A 27714-nucleotide genomic window follows, 5' to 3' on the forward strand; every position below is an offset into this window, starting at 1 on the left:
TATTTCAGATTCAGTTATATGAAGAAAAGTGTCACCCATACATCTTCAAGGAATTTTCTCTGCTCCTGTTGATGCTCAATCCTCCTCTGTCTATCAGCAAGTAGCTGCTTCTTATAACGTTCCTGATCCTGAAGCTGATGCTGGAGGAGCTGAACCTGTCTCTGAGCTTCAGAGCGGCTTTTATTCTCCTGCTGTAGTCTGAGGAACTCTCGCCTTAATGTGGATTCTCCAGGAAGGTTGACTATAGAACTACAGAGAGAGAAAGAACATTTAAGAACACACAAAAACATGCACGCACACACACACACACACACACACACACTTACACTTGCTTTTATGTAATATCAAGGAATTACACCATGCTGTGCATTTATGTATGGACCTACATGCATGGGAAAAAAATTTACTAAGACTAACCCTACTTCTGCAACTTCTGTATAAAACACTTTGCGACATCAGAACCTTTAAGATGGAAATGAAAAGGGGATTAGCCCTCTGTTTAGCATCTCTGATTTTCCTACATTCAGAAATATTAGTCCTGAAAGTGTAGAAAAACAAGTACAAAATCACAATACTTTTTAAGCCATTGGCATATGGCTTGACAGGGCCACTCACAAATCACATAAGATGGAGCATCTGGTGACATAGTCATGTCACTGCTGATAAGAAGAATTCAGATAATCTAATTTGCAAGGCCAGAATGTGGTTACATAAGATGGTATGCTGGAAGTCCAGAGACCACATTGCTGCAGTCGATCTTCCACACTGGTCACTTGATGTGGACTTAATCTGAATTCATGCATACCTGGGTTCTCCCTCATCTTCATTCACTTCATCCTCATCATTGTCACTTCCACTGTATTCATATTCTGTTCCCTCTGTTATTTATTAGCACAAAACAGAAAAACAAAGATTAAGTTCCTAATAAAATGTATTAAATGTATTATAAGTGAGTGATAACCACTAAAGTTAACCAAAATATTTAAATGAGGGAATTTTAAATAAATTGAACAGTGCCTTTATCGAACACTATGTACAAACACAATTTCTACATATACCATATGAAAACATATAATATGTGCTTTCCTAGAAGGTAAAGATTACAATAAATTAACTTGGCTTCATTCTTATAAACTATGCCCAGGTATCATTTGTATCAGACATAGGCGGTCGTGATAAACATGAGTCATCGGTCATGATCAATTACTGATGACTGTAAAATCTGTTGTGACAACTCCTGACAGTACATGACATCTGCCATGACATCTTTATGTTATCAGTGTTATGCAGCAGGGTTCAAGTAAGGTGTTATTAATGATTATAAGTCTCTGGTATTGGTAAAGTACACCCTCATTTCATTTGACAAAGCCTCTCCTCTCCTCACCTTTTTCTCCTTTCTTCTTCCTAGTTCTGTCCAGATGATCTCTAAGCATGATGCGCACTTGTCTTTCATTCAAGTCTTTGATGAAGGGATGACGTAGAAGAGTATCGGTGCATGGCCTGTGCATGTAGTTCTTTACCAGACAGCTCTCCACAAAGGTCAGAAACTTCTTAGACCTTAATTAAGATTAGGATATACAGTGTGAGGGATAGAGGTAAGTTTGAATTTTTTTTAAAATTTCTCTCAGTTCCTACATCCAAAAAATAAAAAACATTCAAGTTAACATCAAAGTTAAAGTGCAATCACTAATCTGAGATTTGCTCTACAAGCCAGCCTTGCAAGTGCTAACTTCACTTTGACACAACAGGTCCTTTCTGTTGAGCAGTGCAATGCTAAGAGGTTTCATACCATTTTCTGGATTTAAGTTTTGGGGGTGGGTTGCGAGGAATGAGAAAGAGGGCTCTCATTGGATGCATATCACACAAGGCTGTGGAGAAAGCCACAGGAAAACAATCATTATAAATATGGTGAATAACTCTGATAAGACCAAAATCATAGTGGCACAGTTAACCTGAGCATCTTTTTATTTCTTTGAACACACAAAAAGCTTTGTCAGCACAGTAAAACTCACGTGGTGCACCCTCTGCCATTTCTAGAGCTGTGATACCCAGAGACCACAGATCACTCTATAATTGGAAACAAGCAAAAGGCGACTATCAATGGTAACATCAGCTTTCAGTTTCCCACTGCAGTGGACATAAATAAACAGGCCAAGACAAATTATTCTAATAGAAACAAGAAATGGTATATACTTTAAAAAGATGGTTCTTCAAGGCTTCTTTAGTATAGAAAATGATTCTATATAGAACCGTGAAAACTTAAGGAACCCTTTGGGTGATTGACGGTTCTTTGCATCATTAAATGGTTACTTAGATCAATGGACAGTGTGTTTTATATAGATCTACATAGAACCTTTTTTGAAAAGGATTCCATATAGCACCAAAAAGGGTTCTTTTAAATGTTACAGACTTGACATCGTAACAGTAGAAGAACCTACTGTAAGGATACACTGCATCTCAGACTCTATGTACATTTTAGCTGAAATCCTTCCTCTGCTGGGAGGTTAAAATGGGATCATCTTGCACGTCCCACCAAGACAATAATCAAAAGTAGTTCTCTATACTCTCACAAAAATAGCTTACTGAGCACAGAATCATCAACAACAAAACAACAAAAGATTCAACATGGGGGAATGGTACCAGATTCCTTCCTTGCTGTTACTCCTAAAAGGTCACATTCACCATATTCGAGTGCAAAGTTAGTATATATTTCAGGGTCTGATCATTATAAAAATCTAATTTAAAAATCACAGACGCTAACTTAAAAAAGCTAGAATTTCTGATACTGTCAGCCAGTGTAATTTTAAATGGTCAAAATTAAGCAGGCTTCAGCAGTTGTAAATAAATATTACTCAAATAAAATCCAGGGAATGTCATCTGATTTTGCCCGCAAAGCTACATATAGCTTGATCCTCGGTATGTTTTTCAAATGTATGATTCAAACTAATGACGATGTTGAGTTGAAGCAAGGTGTTGCACAACCATGTCCTAGGTGTATAGTACTCACTCTGTAGTCATATGTAGATTCTGGGTTTTCATCACAAGCAATTACTTCAGGCGCCATCCAGTATGGTGTCCCAATGAATGTGTTCCTCCTTCCAATTGTCCTATCTAGCTGAGCACTCACACCGAAGTCCACTGATGTAAAGAATGCAAAGTCAGTACATTCCTCTTAAACAGTATTTTACATTAAAAGTTAGTCTGAAAACACTAAAGGTCTCATTGAGTATTATTTTACAGTTTTTAAAATATGTGAAAATTTCTGAAGGCATTAATTTTACAGATTACTTGATGAAATTAAAGAATGAATTAAAGACCATAATTTGCAATGAGTGACTGACCTCGGGTTTTTGATACTCTTGTAAGTTTTAAAAACTTTCAAAGTGACTACAGGATGAATAATGGAAATACGAATAGTCCCATCTGTTCCTTCTCCTTACCCAGTTTAACCTCAGCATTCTCAGTCAGCAGCACATTCTGCCCTTTGATGTCACGATGGATGACATGGTGTGAGTGAAGATGAGACAGACCCTAAATGGTGGTACAGTGTCAAGAGAACTTATGAGCAGCATTGATGGACAAAGGAATGTAATCAGAAGTTCTATATCACTATCTATCACACACACACACACACACACACACACACACACACACACACACACACACACACACACACACACACACCTTGTCAGAATGTGGGATCATACACAGAGTATTTTATATGCATTTTATACAGACTACCCTTCAGTTATTTGGAATTATTTCATGTGCAATAACTCAATGGTTGATTTTTTTTAAACAGTTGCACAAAGGCATTTTTATATTTCATTCAATATTTTAAGGGTTTTGAGTTAGTATATGCTGTAATTATATATACTGTAATTACACATTTTTACAGTCTTCTTGTCAAGTTATCTACCCTCAGTTGAATAAGGCAATCATGATGTTACATTTAGTACTGTTGCTATATGATATTCAGCTGTCCAATCTTTTTAAAATCATTTACAGCTCTGATCATAATTTGTTATTTTTGTTTAACTAGCTTCCTACTATCTGAAAGCTATGAAGTTGCATAGAACTAGCATATTAGAATCACTTTATACATTTATCTGAAACTAAACTGATTTTATATTGTTGAAAGCATTCATTTAAAAAAAATGAAAATCATTCCAAACTTTTAAGAGTGCAACTACATATAAGTAATAAACATTGAGCACACATGCTCTAACCATAGTAACCAAAAAGAAATTTTACAAATTATTTTATTCTTATTTTCAATACTTCCAAAACATCTGGGCTATTTTGCTGGACCTGACACAGTATGTTATTCTTTTTTTTTGTGTTTCTTTCTTGTCAGACACATACACATGTGCATTCGCGCACATACACATACACGTGCACTCACGCACAAACACGTGTGCACATATACAGCGTAGTTCTGTCATGGAAGATTATCCAAGACACTTCTGGTAAAACACATCTGAGGTCAAATCACTGAGGAAAAAGTATTAAATGAGAATTCCGCCTATTATTCAGTACTTCTGAATGTTTTCTTTGGGTACTGTTTTTCCTTACAATGACCAGCACGTACAGTGCAAAAGTCAGACACCACCCTTTATTTACTCAATTTACAGTAAAAAAGGGCATTAAATACAATAAAGCAAGATACATCAATTTAACAGAAGATTATACAGTAGCCCCCACACTAAAAATAATATCTAATCATTACTTAATATGTCCACCCTTTACTTTTGTGACAATTTACCTCTTCCATCTTTGCATTCTCAAAACTAACAAGTTACAGCTATAATATTTGGATAATATAATATAACACTTGCAGGAAGGAAAAAAAAGGACAGGAGTTTTAATTAGTTGTTGAGGGTTCTGTGTAGTTTTAAATACATGTCAAATATACATTTTCTGTTTTTTTCTTGATGAAAATAACACTTCAACAGCTATAATGACTGGAAATTAAATTAATGAAAAGGTTGTCTCTGATTTTTGTATAGCTCTGTATCTCTCTACCATGAATGGATTTTAGAAATTATGTTTTAGGCCTTACTTAAAAACTATAGTCTCTATAAGTATATAAGTATAGACAGACAATATGTAACCATTTCATGTAATAACTTTGTGATGTAGCTTTTAGAGGCATTACACACTTCTGATGTCTGGTTCCTGTCACCATCATTGTACAACCCCAATTCCAATGAAGTTGGGACATTGTGTAAAACATAAATAAAAACAGAATACAATGATTTGCAAATCCTTTTCAACCTATATTCAACTGAATACACTACAAAGATAAGATATTTATGACATTTATGACAAAGACGTATATATTTATTTATGTTCAAATGGATAAACTTTATTACTTTGACTCATTTTGAATTTGATGCCTGCAACACGTTCCAAAGAAGTTGGGACAAGGGCATGTTTACCACTGTGTTACATCACCTTTCCTTTTAACAACACTCAATAAGCGTTTGGGAACTGAGGACACTAATTGTTTTTTTTTTAAACTTTATTTTTTATTGAATTTTCTTAAACAACACAAAAACACAAACAATACAAAATAAATGTGAACATAAACATAAACAGAGGTCAAGTAGGACAGCAGCAAAGGAACAGAATACCATACATCTCTAAGTACACCATTATTTATATACCCATAGGAGGAAAATGATGGGAACAAACAGATTGTTCATTGTTCTTCACTTGTAGATAATTTGGCTATGTAATTAGCCCACTTCCGCCAGTACCTAAATCTTTTTTCTTTCTGTAGTCTCAGAGAGAATGTCATAATTTCAATCTAGTGTAGATAATTGACAGTCTACACACATGCACCACACATTTTCAGTGGGAGACAGTTCTGGACTGCAGACACGGCGAACTGTGTTCACTGACTATAGTTTTCTGAAGTGTTCCTGAGCCCATGTGGTAATATCCATTACAGAATGATGCCGGTTTTTAATGCAGTGCCTCCTGAGGGATCGAAAGTCACGGGCATTCAATGTTGGTTTTCTGCTTAGCCTCTTACTTGCAGAGATTTCTCCAGATTCTCTGAATCTTTTGATGATATTATGGACTGTAGATGATGAAATCCCTAAATTCCTTGCAATTGCACATTGAGAAACATTGTTCTTAAACTGTTGGACTATTTGCTCGCACAGTTGTTCACAAAGTGGTGAACCTCACCCCATCCTTGCTTGTGAACGACTGAGCCTTTCTGGGATGCTCCCCTTATACCCAATCATGACACTCACCTGTTTCCAATTAACTTGTTCACCTGTGGAATGTTCCAAACAGGTGTTTTTTGAGCATTCCTCAACTTTCCCAGTCCTTTGTTGCCCCTGTCCCAACTTCTTTGGAAAGTGTTGCAGGCATCAAATTCAAAATGAGTGAATATTTGCAAAAAACAATAAAATTTATCTGTTTGAACATTAAATATCTTGTCTTTGTAGTGTATTCAATTGAATATAGGTGGAAAAGGATTTGCAAATCATTGTATTCTGTTTTTATTTATGTTTTACACAACGTCCCAACTTCATTGGAATTGGGGTTGTAGACAATTCTGACTTTGCAAGTTTCTATAGAATGGTGACTTTCCAGTTAAACCAATCCAGAGATAATTTTTTACATCAATGAATTTTTGAAGAATGTGTAGATTTCTCCTTTAAAAGAAGCAAAACCTTGAGCTAATTTGACCAAAAATGATCTGAGCAATGGTAAATGACAATGGGCCAAGCACTCACTCGAAGAACCTCTCTACAGATGTAGGCAATCCAGTCTTCTTTCAAACAGTTCCCTTTAGTCTTCTTTACCAGATCTGTAACTGAGCCTGCTCCACAGTACTCCATCACAAGCTGTGGGGTGCAGAGAATAGGTAGACAACAGAGAAAGCACAGTCATTATCAGTAATAATGACTAATAATCAGAAATTATGAATTTGTTGCCAAGTACAACTGCTCAGAAGGTACAAAAATCCAAATAATTACAAAAGTTCTCTCTCAAAATATATTATGGGATGTATGTACCATATAATTGATTTCTTTTGTGACATTTTATTCAATGAAAATTTAGACAAAAATATTTGTTAACAACATTTTATCAATTTTAATATGAACATTAAATAGAGAAATGTGAGTTAAGTACGTTCATATTTTTGATATGCAAATAAGTATGAAAGACTTCTATTGCCATCGTGCATTAATCCACAACACTGTCCTTACATTTAATGGAAAAGCTCTGCAAAATTATAGAATTACATCAAACTTTTAGCAACTGGCTTAAAAGATTGTTATAAATGTACTTTTTTTCTTTGTATCCATTAAAAAAATAAAAATCACAAAAATGCACACACAGTAATAACCCTTACCTGAACTTCAAAAGGGAATAAAAATTAGCAATGCTCAGCCAAGCTTCCACCTTTGTCAGGTTTACATTCATTTGAAGCACGCATAAAGAGATAAAAAAAAATTTATATCTGAAAGTGACCAACATGCTTAAACAAGGACAAACTAATATTCATCTCATTTAGTTTCCTCCTACATTAAACAAAAGAGAGGATATGGGGTCACTCACCCATAGCTGGTCGTCCTGACCTGCAGGACTTTTCTTCACAAAAGCGCCATAGTATGTGGCTATGTTCCTATGATGAGAATATGTCTTGAGCATGTTTATCTCCAGTTTGATCTCATCTTCCTCCTCCTACAAAAAGTCAACAGAACAAATGAAATTGTACACATATCCCAGAATGATTCAAGAATACAATCAGCTTGTTTTAAAGATATGTTAAATTATATATATATATATATATATATATATATATATATATATATATATATATATATATATATATATATATATATATATATATACACACACACACACACACACACACACAATAAACTGTATCAGTGATATTCTCTAACTAGCCACTATCCCTTTTAATAATGTTTACACATTTGTTGAAAAAGCAAAAATTCACTTCGCTATTAGTTATCTTTCTCTTTTTTATCTCTATAGGAGGTAGGTTACACAAGCTCAACAAAAGCCAGCCAATATTACGGTTTCACATTTTTATCACTATTGGTGACTAAATCAAAGCACCATCACTGTTTTGAAGTAGCTCATTTTATATAGTAATAAACACATGCTTGATAGCAAGCTCATTTTTATGGTAACACATTCTCATACTACTGTTTGCAAGCTCAAGCAGAAGTCATCAAATACTCTATGTTACAGCAATTACAGGCTAAACTGGTAAACTTAATCATAAAACATCATCATGGTCAGAATCGGATTGTAATGTAATACAAGTATTTGTAATAAGTATTCAGAATACAGAATTTAAGTATATTTAGTCTAAGTTACATTTTGTAAAGGCACTATTCAGAATACCATTATTTTTTAGATTTAACAGGAATACTTTTAGAATACCCACTAAATAAAAATACATTTTCAAAAGGAACACCATCAGTGCTTGTTTGTTGACAATTTCAAAATCAGCACAGGGCAAAGAGAAAACATGCTCACTCAGTGAACTCTATAGAGGACTTTAACGGCTTCTTTACAAATATAAATTCCCTACTGATGTCTGAGTGTCACGATTGGTCCCTCCCTGTCCTGTCCATGTGCTCGTGTTGTTTACTTCGCAGTCCTGTCCATGTGCTTCTGTTTTGGTTTTCAGTCCTGCCCTCTTGTTTCATGGCTCCATCCCTGATTGTTTCCACCTGTTTCCCACCTGTCCCTTGTTATCCTGGTTTGTATTTAAACCCTGTATTTGCCCCTTGTGTTTGCTGGTCTTTGTTTGTATGTGCTGTTTGATATGTTTCATGTTTGAAGTTTGATGTGTTAGGCTGTTTGATCTTCTGGCCCTGTTGTTTGTTTGACCCGTTTATTTTCATTATGTCCGTCCCACCTTATCTTCGTGTTGGCTCTCTGACCATGGACTGTTTAGACCCTGATTTCGGATTTGCCCTTATTAAAAGTTGCTTATCTCCGCATGTGTCCACCTCCTCGCTCCCTGTTACACCAAGTAGATACAGCAATGTCATAATCAGTTATTAATCTTTAAGCTCTGATAAAGCCTGAGTAGACTGATAAAGCAATGTGGTAAGTTAGTTATTAATCTCAGTGTTAATACATTCCATTGACTGATGATCCAACTAATGTGAGTAATAAGTTAAGCTGTTGTACTAGACTCCTGCTTGGACGATTGTGGGAGCAGCAGTGGACTGAAGCAGGCAATGACAGACAAAAGAAAAAAAAACAAAAAACTTAATTTAAATATTAAGCAAATTTTCCATGAAACATATACATTCAGAATACATGCAGAATACATTCTATATGTATTTTCAATATGTGATTTTTATACAATTTAATGGAATATGTTACTGAATACATTTAGGACGGTATATTCAGTATTTAGCCATCCTTGCATTTTTTAAAGTATTTTGCCCACCTCTGATCAAGGTTAAAACAATTTAGATTAAAATACTCATTTAAGACTTTGAGAGTTTTCACTCAAGATATTGAACAAAATGGTCATATTTGATAATTCCCCCAGTCACATCAGTCATTAAAACACTGCTTAACTAAAACTATTGAAGCATAGCTTAACCATATAAAATAACACTGATATTCTCACTTATTATAATTGTCAGCTCCTTAAAATCAGCATCAGTTTTAAAGCAAGAGATGGCAAACCAGATCCAGATCAGTATTAGTGAGGCAGGATACGCAATGACAAATCAAGTTATTATTAGGAGCCAGACTGAGCTTCTTGTGGCAAAGAGGAAGACAGGAGCAAAAGAATCTAATCTAGTATGAGCATTCATTTTGGGAAGTGAAACCATATGAGAACTGACAAAGTCTAATTTAAAAAAAAAAAAACAAACAAAAAAAAAACAACAACACATGACTGACATAATGAAAAAATGCAATGCGTCAAATGAATGATTTCAAGCTTAGGCTTATGCAACCAGTATGCTGGAATTTTAATTCTGACAGAGATGCAACCACTGCTTCACCAATAAACCAAGAGTATTGAAATACCACTATGGAGCTAAGACAAGACATACAGGCTGAGAAGCAACAGTAACAGCAGACAGCAGATACAGAAAGCAGATACTTAAACTAAACAACAGTCCACTAGCAATCCATTTCTATTCAAATCTTCTAAAGTAAAAACAGACTAACAATGAGAAGGAAGTAAGTGTCTTATAGACATTCTCAGTATATTAACCAAGAGCTAGTGCACTAAATGACTGGTTTATCAAAGGTCTCAACCTTAAACACAGCAAGTAATAGTGGAGGATAACGTGAAGAAAGCCTGTCTTAAAGGCAACTCAATTCACAGAACATGATAGGTAAAACTTGCACTAGAACACTAATGTAAAGTATATTTCACAAATTTCAAAATAAGTGTGTAAACTGAATAGCTTTTCATGTGAATTTTATAAACGGTTGAAATATTTATGTCCATCAGCTTAGGAAGCTTTGCCTCATAGCCTCTCCCGATTCCAAATCCATCCTTTTGTTTTGCTCACACTGAGAGGCCCATTTCCCCAAAACCTGGATAACCCATAGTACTTTTTTGTTTATCTATTGCGTGATTGGGCCAATAGTCCATAAATACATACTGAATGAAACACAGCAACATGTACTCTCTTGGCAAGGAATAAATGCTTTAGTTTAGACATGCCTTCTTCGAACAATACTTGAAAGAGTACTTCCTCTGGGACTTTTTTCAAAATCCCTCTGATCCATTCCATCTAAATCCTACCCATGATTCACTTCTGAACAAGCTTGAAGATGACAAAAACAAACTATGCAGTCTTTTTACACCAAAATCTTTTACTGTCAAAAAAAAAAACAAACAAAAAAAACCCCAAAACAAACCAAAAAAAACAAAACAAAACAAATATCCACCTAAAAAGACATCAAAAAATATGGCAAAAAAGTACATCAACAAGTATGCCTATCAAGTTCTTATTCTTAGATTCCGTGAGAGAGACCTGTAAAATAATTTAAAATATATAAGCTTCCAACTAATCACTACCAATTCACCAAGATAAATTGTGATCATAATTATCATTACAATCAATAACTATTCTATAGGGAACTATCCCATGCTTCAATAAATATCAAACTTCACTATAACTTCACACTAACTCTCCAAAGGTATTCCTTTTAAATACTGAATCCAGCTCCTTTAAGGTGCAACCACTGCTAACACAGGCATTCATTTGCACATACACAGCTTTTAATCTCCACAGAAAATCATTACCAATAGAATGGGACACTCTGGAGTAGCCACACATGACGTCAAATACAATCGTACAGATGGAACAAACAAACAGGCATATACAGAAATGACAGACATGTCTTAAACATGAAACAATGGATAGTAATGGCTAAGGTACAGCTTGGTCTGCCTTAGGGTTGAAAGTTTTATCGTGTTCATAGCAAAATTGTAATTTGACAGAGTGTAATTTTCAAATGGGAAAATCTGAAAAAACTTACTATTATTATTATTATTAGAATCTTACTTTAGTGTACATCATTATAGTGTCTTAAGTTTTTTTTTATTTAACAAGCATTGTAAAAATAGTAATAATAATAATAATAATAAAAAAATAAAAATAATAATAATTGACACCAAAAAGAAATTAATTTAGGGAAAGTGAAGTCTGAGTGGCTCTGTTGCTCTATATTAGACTGCTCGGGACTGTGCATCTCTCTTGCTTCTTGCTTTGGAGTTGAATGTGCCTCAAAGCAGGAATCAGTTTCAATTAAATCTCCTCGTGTGTACACAGTGCTATTGTAATAAAGCTAGCCTTTGTTCTTGTGGAAAGCTATAGGGTAAGCTCAGCCTATTTTCCTTCTCATCACTGAGTGAGTTTTATTGCCCAAGGGGAATAAGATGATTGAACTTTCCCTAAGTAAACATGGCTTCCGCCAGCACTGCTACTGACTGACAGGTAATGAAATAATAACCCTTGGTATGCAAAGGTAACACTGACTCATTTGCATGCTTTATAATACTTTTTCCCCAAGACGACACAGAGATGACTTTGATTCAGTGCAACTCTGCAATGCTCTGAACTGAACTCTGAGTTGAAGGTAGGCATCTGCTATGGTGAGTCCTGTTTCACTGGCCATGGCTTTCAGAGTCATAGCAGAATCTCTCACCTCTGTCACATCCATGACCTTGATTGCAGCCAGCTGTCCCGTTTTGACATGTCGACCCTGTTAAAGCACAAGGACAAGCTTAATCTTTTCATTATGGCAGGTTTAATGCTTATCACGTCATAAATTAAATCCACCTCACTGAATTAAATGATGGGTCGATCATTTCAAACTATATTTAACAAGGGTTTTTATTAACAAGCAGTGAACTTCAAGTCATTCAGTTAGTACTGTGTCAGTAATTATCTTTACAAACCCATTAAACAAAACAATCTTATTTTCATATCTCACAACCTCTTTAGCAACCCTTTTGAGCACAAAACAGCTACATTACATCACACTCACATAATAAGCAGCTTTATGGACATTTTTAGATTACAATTTGTTTGCATTTTTCATAAACTGCAATCTCTCTGAAAGACAATGTCCAGAAATTGTTGACAATGTTCAGAAATTAACTCTTAAAAACAAAAGTTTGTAAATGGTTACTGTTTGCAAAAATGAATCCACAAATACTGGCTGGCTATGTGGTCATTTATGGTGAGATATCAAGGAACAGGTGCTGTGGTAAATACTAGCAATATGCATTTTGACTAATTTTCATATTAAAAGTATTAATGAGAGAAAGAGTTAATGAATGGATATCAAGTTAACCAAGGGATAGATACTACGATTTTCAAGGGAAAGAAAAAATGTAGGTTTCTGAATCTACAACTCTGTTAACAAGGGAGTATAGGTCCTACTACCTGAAACCAGTTCAACAGAGTAAGCTGAGCAGCAGCAAAAGGAAGGAACATTAATCAATGCCATACTCTGAAGACAGGAACTACTTTCATTTGAGGAAAAAAAAGAGAGACACAGAAAGCAACAGTGCTACGGAAATATTGAAAATGTTGTAGATGTCAGAGCCTGGGGCAGGTCAAGGGAAGTACATTCATCCTTAAGGCAATTACTTGTGAAATACACTGAGAGAAAATGGTACATGGGACTTTACATATCTCATAGGCTGGCCTCTGCTGTTTATTTGAAAAGAGGTTCTTCATGTCCAAGCCAAAATAAAGCAAAATGAACAGTGCAACCTTTATGCACAACCTACTTCCTCTTATAAACCAATATTTTTGTATGTAGCAGGTACACTTCCATTTTTCACTCTTATACCATTAATTGAAACATCTGAAATGTTTTATAAATACATTCACAGATTTTCTGAGTCATTTGTTTACAGTAGTATAAATTCAGTTAAAAATATGTAAATATGCATCAGTACCTTTTCATACCAATTTAGAAAATATAACGTCAAAGGATTATGGTACAATTATGTTCTCTGACTAAAGGTACTACAATGTACCCTTGAGGGTACCACCCTAGTGACAAGAGGAGTACTGCCCCAGTGACAGTTTCATACATTTATTTCTGAGAGTGTAGACCATTTGAAGTGACTTACACTTAATTACATTTTATTATGATTAAACTGAATTGAGTATGAGAGAGCACGTTAAATTGTGACAGTTGCGCTGAACTTTCAGTAGCCTCATCTATGATATCCATTTTAGGTAATTACAACTGGGGAATTAGTTCCTTTATTCTCCTCCGGATTTCAAAATGTTGTTCTCTACAGATTACAAAGCCACTGTTACACAAGCACAGCTCTTTTACAACCTTACTTTCAACTTGTATTGCACAGTTGAAATAACTGGGTCAGGCCTATATGACGCCAACCAAACACAGATGATTACTGGCCAGAGAAGCAGGTAATATGTGCAACGCAATGGTGAGATAGTGAGCCTTGCTCTTATAGGGTTAGGACAAGGCGATTCAAAAACAGCCCAGGGCCAGGAAACCGCTTTCTCAACAAATGCTTCCTGCTTCGACCTTCTCCAGCAAATGGGCCACTCATACAAACCAGATGGCGTCATGCTAGCACACTCAGTCAACATAGAGGAAGTTAGAAGGTCCACATTGCTGAATAAAGGAGGAAACTGTTCTTCAGCCAAAACACTCTCATCATATATATATATATATATATATATATATATATATATATATATATATATATATATATATATATATATATATATAGACATATATAGACATATAGACACACACACACACACGTTGAAACTAATGCTAAAAAGTTTCAATAAAATAAAGCTGAAATACACACTGTGGTACGCAGAGAGAACAATTATTTTTAATCATTGTAATCATTTTGGTGAACAATAACCTCTGCTCCTCAGCTGTCTGTCCATACCTATGGAGGATATTTCTGTCGACAGGGGATTTCCTTACATTCCCCTGGTTTCTGTGAAGCCCCTCTCACTAGCATCACATTGCATTATATGACAGAGACAAAAACAGGAAGTGCTGTCCAGGGGAAAAAAAAAAACAACAAAAAAAAATACTTCTAACAGTGGACCGGCCATCTGCAGCACTGGAAAATATCCCAATGAAATAATCATTCTGTGGCCCAGTTTGTTGGGGCTGGCTCGACACAAATGTAGTCAAAAGTTGTACAAAATAAAATGTAATATATATATATATATATATATATATATATATATATATATATATATATATATATATATATATATATATATAAAACAATTAATAAGTAATATATAACATAACCAACATGATCCATTCCCACCAGCCCTTCATATTTCTCATCCTGCACTAATAACCTAGTCAACGAGGACTAAGGACTGACTTGCTAATTTCACCAGAAATTAACTCTTAAAAACAAAAGTTTGTAAATGGTTACTGTTTGCAAAAATGAATCCACAAATACTGGCTGGCTATGTGGTCATTTATGGTGAGATATCAAGGAACAGGTGCTGTGGTAAATACTAGCAATATGCATTTTGACTAATTTTCATATTAAAAGTATTAATGAGAGAAAGAGTTCATGAATGGATATCAAGTTAACCAAGGGATAAATACGATTTTCAAGGGAAAGAAAAAATGACAAACATGACAAATTGCCAAAATAAGAAGCAACTAGCTGAAAATAACATAGGGTTGGGTCTGGGAGCTAACTCTTTCAAGTAAAAGCTTCAAAAGGGTAAAAAAGATTAGTTACATAAACATATGTATATTAGCAAGCAAAAGAATTTGAAAATGTTTTTAATTCACAAAAAAGCTGAGAAAAATCAGAATACTGCAAAACAAACACAATAAACTACTAAAAACTAAAAACAATAAAACAACTTACGACAAAACTGCAAGTATATTTTTGTGCACTGTAATGTTGAACAAAGACACGCAGCGACGCTGATGCACACCCCTGCTCCTTTAAAGGACTGAAAGCTTTTTGACTGCTAATGGAGCCCACTTGAGAAGAATCTGCAGACGGGGAAAAAAAACTAGTTTCTTCACTGAAAAATGAGGTTCTTCATTCTGCAACCAGTCAGAACGCCCTGACCTGCTTTTGCTATTCATGTTTGCAGTCAGGCTACAAACATCAATAAATCTGTTTCATTCTTTAAATATCACCTTTTATAATGATTCAGATTTGTTGTGACATACATCATGTTACTGCTTTGTCTATTTTACTATAATCCATGCATTTTACACAAAACTCTGAAAGTAAGAATATTACTCATGTTTTGAGCATTTTTACAGGCTAGTAGTTCAGGACAAAGCAGTTTTTGGCTGTGTGTGTGTTGTAATTGGCTAAATGGAGCTCAATCTACCTTTCTGCCAATCTAATTACCTCTTTAGTGCTGCCAGTAAGGCAAGTTGATTTGTTCTCTCATTGCATCGCTTAACAATGAGTCTATCATGGAAAATCATATTTTTATTGACATGAGTTATTATGCAATCCTCTTAAAAAAAATACGAAAGCCTTGAATTGCCATAACAGCAAATTAAAGGGGGCCCCCCTTTCTTCCCCCTTTCAAATGTCTTATATTGCAGGCTTGTGAAATGTTTAAAAATTGTTTTGTACTTCTCATACGCACAATATCACTCTGTGAATAAAGGCATGCACACAAGTTGCAGCAAAATGGTTGGTGGGTGTTTGCAGTGGCACTTACTATAACAGATAATTTACTGTTCATTTTCATGGTTATACTAAATACGGTAATTCTGACTCATTCCTGCTAGTTTAAACTAAACTAAAATGAATGGTTCTAATGTTACACATCAGTTTAGCTTAGTTATGTTTAATCTTATATTAGTTTCATTTAGTTTTAAAAAAAACTAAAATGTTTTAGAATTTTGACAATACCAGAGCAAGATATTTTGTGAGTACTGGTAGCGCACTGTCGGTTCAGGTTTCAAGTTTAATATCCGGAAATGTTCTCTGTCTGGTTAATATTACAACACTGTAAGGTTTTCAGAGAAGAAAACAGCTATTTTGGATGTGTATGTCATTCTTGTAGCACTGAGTTCATCAAATGTACAATTGTAAATCTAAATGTAACCAAACTATGATACAATTGAAAAATATTGTGATATTAAATTGTATAAATATTAGAAGAACCTCTAGCCATACAGGCATGTACCCAGACAACTATGCACACACGCATGCACAGAGAGAGAGAGTGAGTGAGAGAGAGAGAAAACACTAATACAGCTTTGTTTGGATCCGGGGACGATATTCTATTGTTCACTAAGTCCAATAAGTGAAAGGCTTTGGGAGAATGCAAGAAAGAGAAAATGAAAAAGGGACCATTGAGCCACATATGTAGAAATTATACATGGCATTTGCACATTTAACCTGGAGTTAATTTATAATAATGACTTATACACTGAAGTTCTAAACACAATAAATATTATTCTAATTCAAAGCTATGTAAATAGGATAAAATCTGTGGTACCTGACTCAGATGGCTTATGCAACATTCACTACAAATTCACAATAGCACAGTCATCTTTTCTCTCTACAGTGTTTCTTTTGTCTTACTTGGTATTTTGACACATTTCCTTACCGGTAAGAGAATTGCAAAATTTAAAGCATTCTGCGTTGATGGTAATAACCCAAATTGGAAATAATCAGTTCCCTGAGAAAAGAGTAAAAACTGTATTATGATGCCAGGTAGATGACAACACACTTCCTTTTTGGAAGACAGACTAAATTTATTTTTAACTTTGATGAGAAAGCTAGCTCCACCCAAAGGGTGTGAAATATGTATATCCAAAACCACACTCAAGAGTCACTGCCTGTTAGTATATGAAAGGTGTTGACAGATATCAAATTTAAAGTAACAGATCAGAAAAACAGAGCAGCATGTTTTCAAGAGCATAGGAAATCTTCTTCAAAGAGCAGATGCAAGTTTTGGTGCAGGTTTTCACTGGGCTAGAATCTCACAATAGGTGCACAATCTAACAATTCTAACTTAACATAGAGACCAGATTAAAGAAATGGTTTGGAAGAATGTCACAGTTTACCACTTAACCTAGATATAGTCAACTGGCTAAGACATGTATGGAAATTTTGTTAGTCTTTTTTTCTTAACTGCAACTGGAGCAGTGAGGCTAACGTGGCTAACAATTACTAGAATTCAATAGTCACCAAAACAGCTCAAATCACTTCTGGAAAAAAAAATACATTACTACAACTTATTTTACCGCAACCTATGTTTGCATTAAGGTTGCACAGACTTATCAATGTGGTGTAGGACACAGTATGACTTACTACGGAAAATAAAAAAAACAAAAAACTAACGTGGGCCCCCACGTTAGACAACAGGGTCTGTATTCACAAACCACCTCATGCTATGCCATACACTACATCAGTACACTTAATGAACATAAAGACCTGTGTGCAGCTTTGGGAATGTATTTCTACATGAAACTTCTTGGTCTATTTGGGTGACTGTTGAGTTCTAGTGTTTATTGGAAACACTGCCATCTAAAGAGGCAAAATTTGGACTCAAAATATATCTAGATTGATCAATCTATAGCAAGTGAAATAACTGGGTAAATGAGTTTTTCCATAAAACTATTAAGCCAAAATATACTTGATATAATTTATTTTATTGGTGAATTAAGAATGCATTGCAATTTTCTCCAAGACAAGACTTAATCCATGCCCTGGAGACCGATCCAAGTTTGACTTATGACCACAGCCTTCATTGCATTCTATTTAAGGCCAAATCAGACAATACTAGGCTAATATCTATATTTCTTAATACACAGTGTCTTGAAGACTTCAAGCATTTACTGAATAACATGATGAGATATAATAAATTTTACATATTTTAAACCTAGGTACTGGTTTAGCTTAACAGATTGCTCACTAATATTACCAATTCCCCAGCTACTGAAGACAGAATACTACAGTATAATTTAATTTCTTCGCCCATCACAGAGTGCAAAATTAAAAATGCAGGATTCACAATCTAATCCACATCATTCACATACACACAATCTATCATAGGTTTTGCACTACCGGAAACGCGTCCAGCAGTGTCCCACTGCTCAGCAAGTAGTTTTCTTTTTTGTCTTAAGTATGAATGAATATTCACTACATACTGCTGTTCTTGCATGGTGGTGGTGACACTCCACAAAGCAAATTCCTAGTATGCTTGCCATACTTCACAATGAAGTGTTTCTAATTTTGATCTTGAAGTGATCTTGAAGGTGACATTGGATAGTGGACTTCTATTTTTTTCTTTTAAAGGTAGAACTTCTGATTAGCTAAAGGTCCAGCAAAACATATATATATTCACTTTAAATGAAGTGAAAAAGATCAACACAAAAGCAATACACAAATGCAGTGCACAACAGTTGTCCAACTTATACGATTTACCTAGACTGTAGTGTGCATTTGCTCAGACACAAACACTAATATAGCAACAAATATAAATACAATCAACACTCTATTGCAAATAATCAGTTCCCTGAGAAAACAGTAAAAACTGTATTATGATGCAAGCTAGATGACAACACACTTCCTTTTTTGGAAGACAGACTAAATTTATTTTTAACTTTGATGAGAAAGCTAGCTCCACCCAAAGGGTGTAAAATATGTATATCCAAAACCACACTCAAGAGTCAATGTCTGTAGACATCAAATTTAAAATAACAGATCAGAAACACAGAGTAGCATCTTTTCAAGAGCATAAGAAATCTTCTTCCAAGAGCAGATGCAAGATTTACCTAGACTGTAGTGTGAATTTGCTCAGACACAGACACGAATATTGCAATAAATATAAACGCAATTAACACACTAAGTAGATTTTTGTATGTATGTGTTCATTTAATCATTTCCAAAGCTCTGCTTGTGGCAGCCTAGTGTTATTTGTAGTTCCAGTACCAGTTTGACCTTCTTGATGTTAAATCAACTGTGCAAATGATGGACTTTAACAAATCCATGCAATAGCTGGGGGCATCAGGGAGAAATCTGAACAGTGCAGCTTAAGCAGTTCCCAGGTGGTTGCTAGGATGTTGCCAAACAGCTAGTGGTTACTAGTGTGTCACCAAGTGGTTACTACGGTATTTTGAGTGGTTGCAAATTGAGTGGAATCCCAGGTGTTATAATGTTAGCTTAAAAGATTTAGAAATGGGTAAAAACCTCTTGGCCTCAATTTTTCCCTATTCATATGACTCTTGGTCAATAAAAATGTATTTAGTAAATTACCAATGTTTAAAGAAGGGTCTAGCAAGTGAATAACCAAACTCAGTTGGTATAAAAATTCTCTTTAGGAATCTCATAATTTATTAAGAGCTCAGTCCAGGATGTGAATGTTGTGTGTAGGTTATAATGTTAAAGACACACAGACCTAATTTAGGCAGTCCTGAAGTGGCTGCACCGGCTTCAACCTTCAAACTACAAACCGCCATGTGGAGACTCACACTAGGTCACATGGAATATACAAACAGTTACACAAACCTTATAAACTTGACCATATGTTCCATTGCCGACCACCTCAACAAGTTCAAATATCCCAGCAGGGTCCTAAAATGAAAAGGGACATAACGTTGAGTAAGTGACAATACTGAGAATATTTTATTAAACCGGGCCATATAGTAGCCTAGGCCATTTAATGTCCCTAGATCAACTGCGTGTATGATGTCTGCAAACATCATAACGATTGTAACACCACACATCACAGTGAACATACATCAGACTTACATCATCATCATATGTTAAGGCTACTTCTGCTAGTTCTGTCACCCGTAAAAGAACTTGCACTGACATATAACGGTTTTTTTGTCTGACAAAGACAAACTAGCTACAGCGTATAGCAGTCAAAACTTGACATGCCCTAATTTTATCGACTATTTACTGTCTTGTTGGGGGGAACCTTCGTGAACAACCACTGTTAAGGCTGGTTACTTACTGGAAGACACAAAACATTAAAACGTTAGCATTTGTAGCTGACGACAAACATGATTTTACCCGTAAAGCAGAGAGGTCAGTGTTATCCAGGCTCCTTGCAACGCAGTCTCTTGCCATTTTAACAAGTCCTTTTCTGTGTTCAAACGACAAACTAACTTTTCTAACTTTTCAGAGAAAGCTAGCGCCGTCAGTGTGTCTGTCCATTCGTCGCTGTTCTTCTCTGAGACTGTAGACAAACACTGGTCTCTCATCCAGCGAAACCCGGAACACGCTCAGGAAACCGAAAATGTGCCCCCTCCTCTGCACATTTCAGCTGTTTTCTTTGTAAACGCACGGCTGTCCTCCTTGAAAGATGTTGACAGCGCTTGAACGCTTCTAAAGTTTCGACTCTAACGTTACTTAAGCTACGATAATGAACTTCTTTTCTGTTTTGGTTGGGCTACTATAGTTGTCTTCTTGTGACTGTTGTGACTGGTTGCAGTTTTCGTTTTTTTCCTCTTCTGTTCTGGGATTTACTGGTTAACACCACTAACTTAAAAGGTGCTATCATCAGATAAACCTGTCTTTTTCCAGTTCCTGGAACTGTAGCGGTCATACACTGTATGTGGTTTGTGAATAAACCTCTTTTATGCCTGTGCCATTCTCCTTCTCTTCGTGACCCAAGGCTGGAGAAACCCAGCCTGAGCAACAGCTGACCTCTAAACAGGGCCACTGTGTACAGGCTACAGAGGAGCCTTTATTGAGACGAAGCACAGACAGAACTTATGACATTATGAGTTAGCAAAGGATAGCATAGCTTTAAAATAATATTAAGAAAAAGAACTGTAGTAGTACGATAAGACACTTTAAGACTCCTACTCTGCTGTATACTTCTATAAGAATCTATACTGCGTTTTCCTCCATATTATATTTATGAAGTGTCTTCTTATAGCAATCTATAGTACCCTTTAGCAGACTATAGTAATTGTCTATAGAATTTCCTGTAAGATTCCTATATAGTAGTCCAAGGGAAGTGCTCATAGTATTACTATATTTCTTTATGCTGAATTTGGTTAGAAACTGATTTTCATCAACCCCAGGACTAAACGACCAACTTTGCACAATGAGGCAAAGCAGGCCTACTGTAAACTGATAAACTATGATATTCAAACTAATCAGTTTGAAGGACATAGCAGGAGGACAGTATAGTGGAATAATCTCAAACATTGTCCCTGTTGGGTTGCATCAAGACTATACAGCTAAATACTCAGAAACAAAACATGCTTAGATTTTTTATAGTTTCCTGTGTGTGATCACTAGCTTGTTTTCTTGAACTGCTAGGTTCCTGACTGGACCAAGTTATAAAAACATCATAACTTCCCCTATTTCCAGCTGTCAAAAGCCCCATCTGTAGAAGCTTAATAAATGCTTGAATCTCAAAGAGTTTGAAAGTAGTATGTGGGACATTACATATTATGTGTATTAATGTATTGTTACTGTCACAGAAAAACTATAAGAGATGAAAAAAACTTGTTAAATTATAATAGAGGTTAATGTAAACAGAACTGGTTTAAAAAAGATGTAATTGTGGACCATTTCTCTTGGTCAGTTCATCAAAACCCAAAGCAAAGCTAAGTTAGAGATTTAAATTATGTTAAACAAGTGATACAAGTTTTTGTTCTGACAGCAACACTATGTGTATATAGTACATTACAGTATCTGTCATCTTCACAGAGAAATCATATGTTGCAAGGAAAAAGCCAAGACCAAAAATATAAAGAGAAACTTCACTATTTTAATAAGTGATGATTGGTTTTACCTACTTGTTATGGATTAAAGACTTGGTGATTTGAACACTTTTTGCCATGAGCTTTTATTGCACAGAAAAATGAGAGTATGTAACATATAACAAAATCAATTAAACCATTAGTCTAAATACTGTCTACTTCAAATAGATTAATAGGGATACACATGAAAATGTTTAATGAAAATAATGCTATTAAAAGTGATCATTTTCATAATAAAAATAGCAACATCATGCTTTGTGATGGCCACAATGCCTATTTATTGTCTCTAGATGGTGCTATTGAGTTATTTACTTATCCCTGGTTTTTGAGTCTGCTGCTTCTTTTCAGGAACCTTTTTTCCATGCAATAAAGTTCACATTGATTGTCCAAAGTATGCTATAAATACATGTCCATGTACAAAATATAATCTCTCCAGAACTTTGACATATAATGTCTTGTAGAGAGGCATGGAAGCACTGTCTCTGGAGTATAAAATGACATTATCAAGCCATGAAAAAATGACATGAAATCACCAAGAGAATTTGGTGTCCTTTAATCTTTCTAACAATATCATTATCAGTGTTGGCTACAGAATGCATTTTACACCAGAGGCCCTTCATGAGGGTCAATGCTTTCTGATAGAGGTGTCATGACATACAAATGCTATGAAAGTGCACAGAATAATATTTGTAATAAAATCAATATAATTGATTGATATCATTTTGGATTCTTGTGCCTGATACAAGAGACATCTGGAAGGTCAGTCAGATAAACAAACAAACAAAAAAGCAAGCTTTTGATAAAACATGATTAGACAGAAAGTCCTCAAAGAGGAGACAGCAAACTTGAATAACAGAAGATCAAGCAAACTGTATTTGCATCAAATACTCAGATATCCATATTTAGGCTTCAAACAAACACAATTTTTTTTGTAAATTTAAACATGATTTATTTGTTTAAATATACTGTAATGTCTTTTTTTTTAAAGCTCACAATGAAAGTGTTCCACCTGCCTTTATATAATTGTGATGCAATGACCAAAGCAGCCATTCACCGAAAGAAAAAAAAAAAAAAACTTTGAACTTGGGTCCACTCAACTTACACACCAATATTAAGGAGTCATCTTGAATGTTTTTTAGCAGATATGAAACTGTACATTACATCAACACCTTGAACATGAAAAACAAGGTCTTTTTATTACTCCATCTCCAAAAAGGAGAAATTCAAGTAGGAAAATTATATCCATATTAGGTTTTTTGTGTTTTTTTTTGGCTAATAAAAGGAAAAATAACATGGCTAATTAGAGATTTGGAAAGAAAAAGAAAGAGAAAAAAAACATTATGTATTTAGTCTGTTTTTGAATCAACTTAATCTTCATGCAGATTAAAGGAAAGAAAAAGCAAAAACAAAAAGGGTGGAATTCAGGTAATATTGCTGGTAAGATTTCTACCAGATGTCACTAGTCAGTTCTCGGCCAGACAGCGGGACGAATGTGCTGTTCAAGTGAATCTCCTGCTTGGCCTTTCCACCGGTATTGTTTTGCGTCATCTGTCCATTGAGCAGCGTCATGGGGATATTGCAGTACATGTGGCGATTACTGAGCGTGGCTATTTGTAGTGTTGAGGCTGGAATTTCATACTCATAACTCCTGCAGAAGTGTCGCATTTGCAGGTGGTTGGACTGGTTAAAGTCTGGGATGTCAGCGTGGGTAGGTGCCACTGAAGGCGAAGTGGTCGTCATGGCGATGGTGGAGACAGCCTGCAGGTCACCAAAGAGGCCTTGCTCGCCCGAGTCTAGCACCTGCCGGCGAGAGAGAGTCTCCTTTTTTTTTGTTGGCATCTCATAGATAACCTGCTTCCAGAACTTGGACTTGAGCTGGTTGCTCTTGGGCCCTCGCCACTTGACAACGGAGAGAGCTTTGATGGTGTGCTTCAGTGCCTCCACTTCTTGATAGTTGATGACATTGCGCAGATCAGTGCACTCGATCATAATGACCTTGATCTCACCCGTCACCAGCATGCCGTGCAGCCGAGTCTCCAGCTGGAAGATGCTCCATCCTCGCCTAGCCACAAACTCGGGGGTCAGTACGATAATGAGGCGTCGGCTCTGCTCCACGCTCCGTGCCAGGTCCTCAATGTAGACTAGCGAGAGAGAGAGAGATGTGATTAATGTATGTTAGTATGTTAGATACAGAAAGAGTGAGCAAGAGACGTGATTAATGTGTGTTAGTAAAAGAGAGCAAGAAAGAAAGAGAGAGTGAGAGAGACAGAGAGAGAGAGATAATTAACTTGTTACAGAGAGAGAGTGAGAGAGAAAGAAATGGAGAGAGAGAGAGAGAGAGAGAGAGAGAGAGAGATAATTAACTTGTTACAGAGAGAGAGAGTGAAAGAGAGAATGAAACAGGGACAGAGAGAGAGAGAGATTGTGCAAGGCTGAAATGAAATAATTGGTAAAGTGTCCTTTTCATAACGAAAAAGTTCAGCAAGGTCAGTGTAAACCCATTTACTAACTGTAGCCTATCTATTGTTGCATAATTTGTCAGCCTCCTTCTACCTTGTCCATCCAAGGAAATACAACTACAAGTGATCAGACTGATCACATATTTGTCAGATGGTGGACCATCACAGTACAGCAGTGGGAATAACATGGAAATGCTATGTAAGTGACTGGTGCTAGTGCTAATGTATCAGGCACAGCAGCACTGGGTTATTACGCTGCTGGATTGAGAATAATCCACCAATCAAAAACATCCAGCCAGCACAAATTTAGATTAATTAGTATTAACTTTAGACCTTGACAGTCTTCAGGGTCCAAAGCCTGCTGTAAAGTACTCACTATGAAACAGATACTCTGCCATGTTTAAAGACATTTTTAAAAACTAAAAATACACAATTATGATTATAAAATGATGTTTAATCTCATTTTCTTAACGTTTAGGACAATTAACTCAACAGATAGCTGACAGGTTAGCAGGCTTAAGTGTGAGGTTTTGAAGAGATGTATTTACTAAAGGATTCACTGTAAAATTGCAAAATACTAAGTAAAGAATGTTAATAGAATGGTTTAAAAGCATCATACACTCACCAGCCACTTTATTAGGTACACCTGTTCAGTTCAGTTTACACAAATAGCTAATCAGCCAATCACATGGCCACAACTCGATGCTTTTAGGCATGTAGAGGTGGTCAAGACAACTTGCTGAAGTGCAAACTGAGCATCAGAATGGGGAAGAAAGGAGATTTAAGTGACTTTGAACGTGGCATGGTTGTTGGTGCCAGACGGGCTGGTCTGAGTATTTCAGAAACTGCTGATATACTGGGATTTTCATGCACAACCACATTTAGGGTTTACAGAGAAATGGTCAGAAAAAGAGAAAATATCCAGTGAGCAGCAGTTGTATGGATGAAAATGCCTTGTTGATGTGAGAGGTCAGAGGAGAATGGGCTGACTGGTTTGAGATGATACAAAAGCAACAGCAACTCAAATAACCAACCAAAATCTCTGAGGGATATTTCCAATACCTTGTTGAAAGTATGCCACGAAGAAGGCAGTTCTGAAGGCAAAAGGGGGTCCAACCTTTTACTAGCAAGGTGTACCTAATAAAGTGGCTGGTGAGTGTATGTCCATGTTTTTGGTAGACCTAACATAGGTATTATTAAACTCATTGCAGGTTATGTGTGATTCCCAATTTTGCAAACACTTCATAAAATAAATGTGATTATTTAAACAAATGGTCAAAGTGATCCATGAATGCTGCCTTCTGTTGCTCTTCTAATGATCTGTTACCTTCACTGCTTCAGTCTTCTGATTGTCTCTCCCAATCTTGTCCTTTGAAAATCCCATGACCCTTTTGCAGCAATTTCAGATTGCTTAGATGTCTTTTTATTATTAATGCATTCTGATATCTGTTGGTGAATGTACTGAGCATAAATACATCAGCAATGCAGTTTCTTTAGTCTTGTTTTACATCATTTGTCTAATAATGCTTAATTAATCTAATTAGTTGTGGACATTGCAGTATACACTGAGAACAGCGAAGCACTAAATTTACTTGATTTAGCTGTGAACACCATTTCCACATGAACAAAATATATAATTTCAATACACTTTTGGCTTTTAGTGTACTTACTCATAGCAATAACTGTGCTGATGTTATAATATATTTCATCCATGTACCAATGATCTCACAGTTGAGTCAAGTAAATTCAGTGCATTATGTTTTTAGTGCACAAAATATTTGGTAGCCTATTTATGTAGAAAATGTTTGGAAGAAAGAACATGCGTAGGTGGTTTAGAAAGTCAAGGCACAAGACAAACATCAGTCAATAAAATATGGGTTACAGTGATATTATTTTCAGACAGCTGTCATATATTTTTGTGACATGAAATAAGCTCTGTAAGTCTTTTGGGTGACCATGGGACAACTTAAACAGATTGAGAAACCTGGTGCATTGTCCTCTGGGCCAGAAGCCTCACAGTTATCACTGTTTATTGGCATATTTGTTTGCCTCTGTATTTGTGAAAAGGTGACAAATGTAGGGCAGCAGCTGCATATGAGATTAGGATATGCTCTTGATTTTATTCCCTCTGACAGTGAAATAAATGGCAAGACAGATAGAGAGAGAGAGAAGTTTCCCACAAGGGACAGGAGAATGTAAGACAATCTATCATCGATCGTGTGTACTGGGCCACCTCACCATCATTCTTTCTGATATAACACATTTGGATATCTAGTAATGCTTCAGAAAAAAACATTAATGGTTTAAAAACATCTTTCACATCAAACTAATTCAGTCTACTTTTTTGTTGCCTACACTGAGGTGCCAATTTTATCAGGTACAATATGTAGATATACTGAAATACTGACTGTAGCCCATCTGTTGCTGCACAATTTGTTACCCTTTATCAGTAGAAGGAGACCACTATAGGACTTCCACTGACCACTATTATTGGAGCGGTGGAACATCTCAGTAAAGCACTGGCATCAACATGGTAGTGGCGTGTTAGCATGTGTTGCACTGATACGAGTGTGTCAGATACGGCACCATTGCTGGTGTTTTTACAATGTACACTTACTGGCAACATTTTAGGCACATTGACCTTGTTGGTCCACCTCACAGACATAGAGTTAAGAGGTTGCACATCTTTTTCTATGCATAATTTGTATTAATCATCCTACAGCCCTTTATCAGTACTAAATTTCTGATCATTCACTGTTGACTGGATTTTTTGATTGGAGGGCTGCTATCAATTTAGCAGTGAAACTGAGGTAACCAAACTTAAGAAATACTGCAGCATCTGATATACTTGTACCAGCACAACATATAATAACATGTTATATATATATACAGGTAATCACTGCTGTGGTAAACCTGGTCCACCTCCTAAACAGAAATTGATCAGTGGTAGTCCTATGATGGTTCCTTTTCATTGATGGACAGGGTAGCAGCTGGCTGACAAATTGTG

At 35.8% G+C, this 27714-nt stretch overlaps 2 protein-coding genes across 5 annotated transcripts in view; both read right to left on the reverse strand.

Moving 5' to 3' along the window:
• The window catches only part of si:zfos-2326c3.2 (mitogen-activated protein kinase kinase kinase kinase 4), a 63931-nt gene extending 43072 nt beyond the window's left edge, over positions 1-20859 (reverse strand). For 2 of the 4 annotated variants that reach the window (XM_017713384.2, XM_017713383.2), the window contains exons 1-12: positions 20543-20859; positions 20033-20098; positions 12199-12255; positions 7585-7710; positions 6756-6866; positions 3441-3531; positions 3008-3138; positions 2013-2067; positions 1790-1868; positions 1385-1557; positions 806-878; positions 42-249 (exon numbers count right to left, since the gene is read on the reverse strand). In XM_017713384.2, the coding sequence (XP_017568873.1) occupies positions 42-249; positions 806-878; positions 1385-1557; positions 1790-1868; positions 2013-2067; positions 3008-3138; positions 3441-3531; positions 6756-6866; positions 7585-7710; positions 12199-12255; positions 20033-20098; positions 20543-20599 (1227 nt within the window). In that variant the 5' untranslated portion in view covers positions 20600-20859. Of the gene's footprint in view, positions 1-41; positions 250-805; positions 879-1384; positions 1558-1789; positions 1869-2012; positions 2068-3007; positions 3139-3440; positions 3532-6755; positions 6867-7378; positions 7398-7584; positions 7711-12198; positions 12256-20032; positions 20099-20542 lie in introns of those variants that run through there. The other 2 variants (XM_017713385.2, XM_037540601.1) reach the window with 2 other exon arrangements.
• Positions 20860-22784: 1925 nt separating this feature from the next.
• The window catches only part of il1rapl2 (interleukin 1 receptor accessory protein-like 2), a 366695-nt gene continuing 361765 nt past the window's right edge, over positions 22785-27714 (reverse strand). The window contains exon 11 of the mRNA XM_017713361.2: positions 22785-24389. Within this exon, the coding sequence (XP_017568850.1) occupies positions 23695-24389 (695 nt within the window). The 3' untranslated portion in view covers positions 22785-23694. The remainder of the gene's footprint in view (positions 24390-27714) is intronic.

Source organism: Pygocentrus nattereri, chromosome 8 (genome assembly GCF_015220715.1).
Source record: "Pygocentrus nattereri isolate fPygNat1 chromosome 8, fPygNat1.pri, whole genome shotgun sequence".
Taxonomy (NCBI): domain Eukaryota; kingdom Metazoa; phylum Chordata; class Actinopteri; order Characiformes; family Serrasalmidae; genus Pygocentrus; species Pygocentrus nattereri.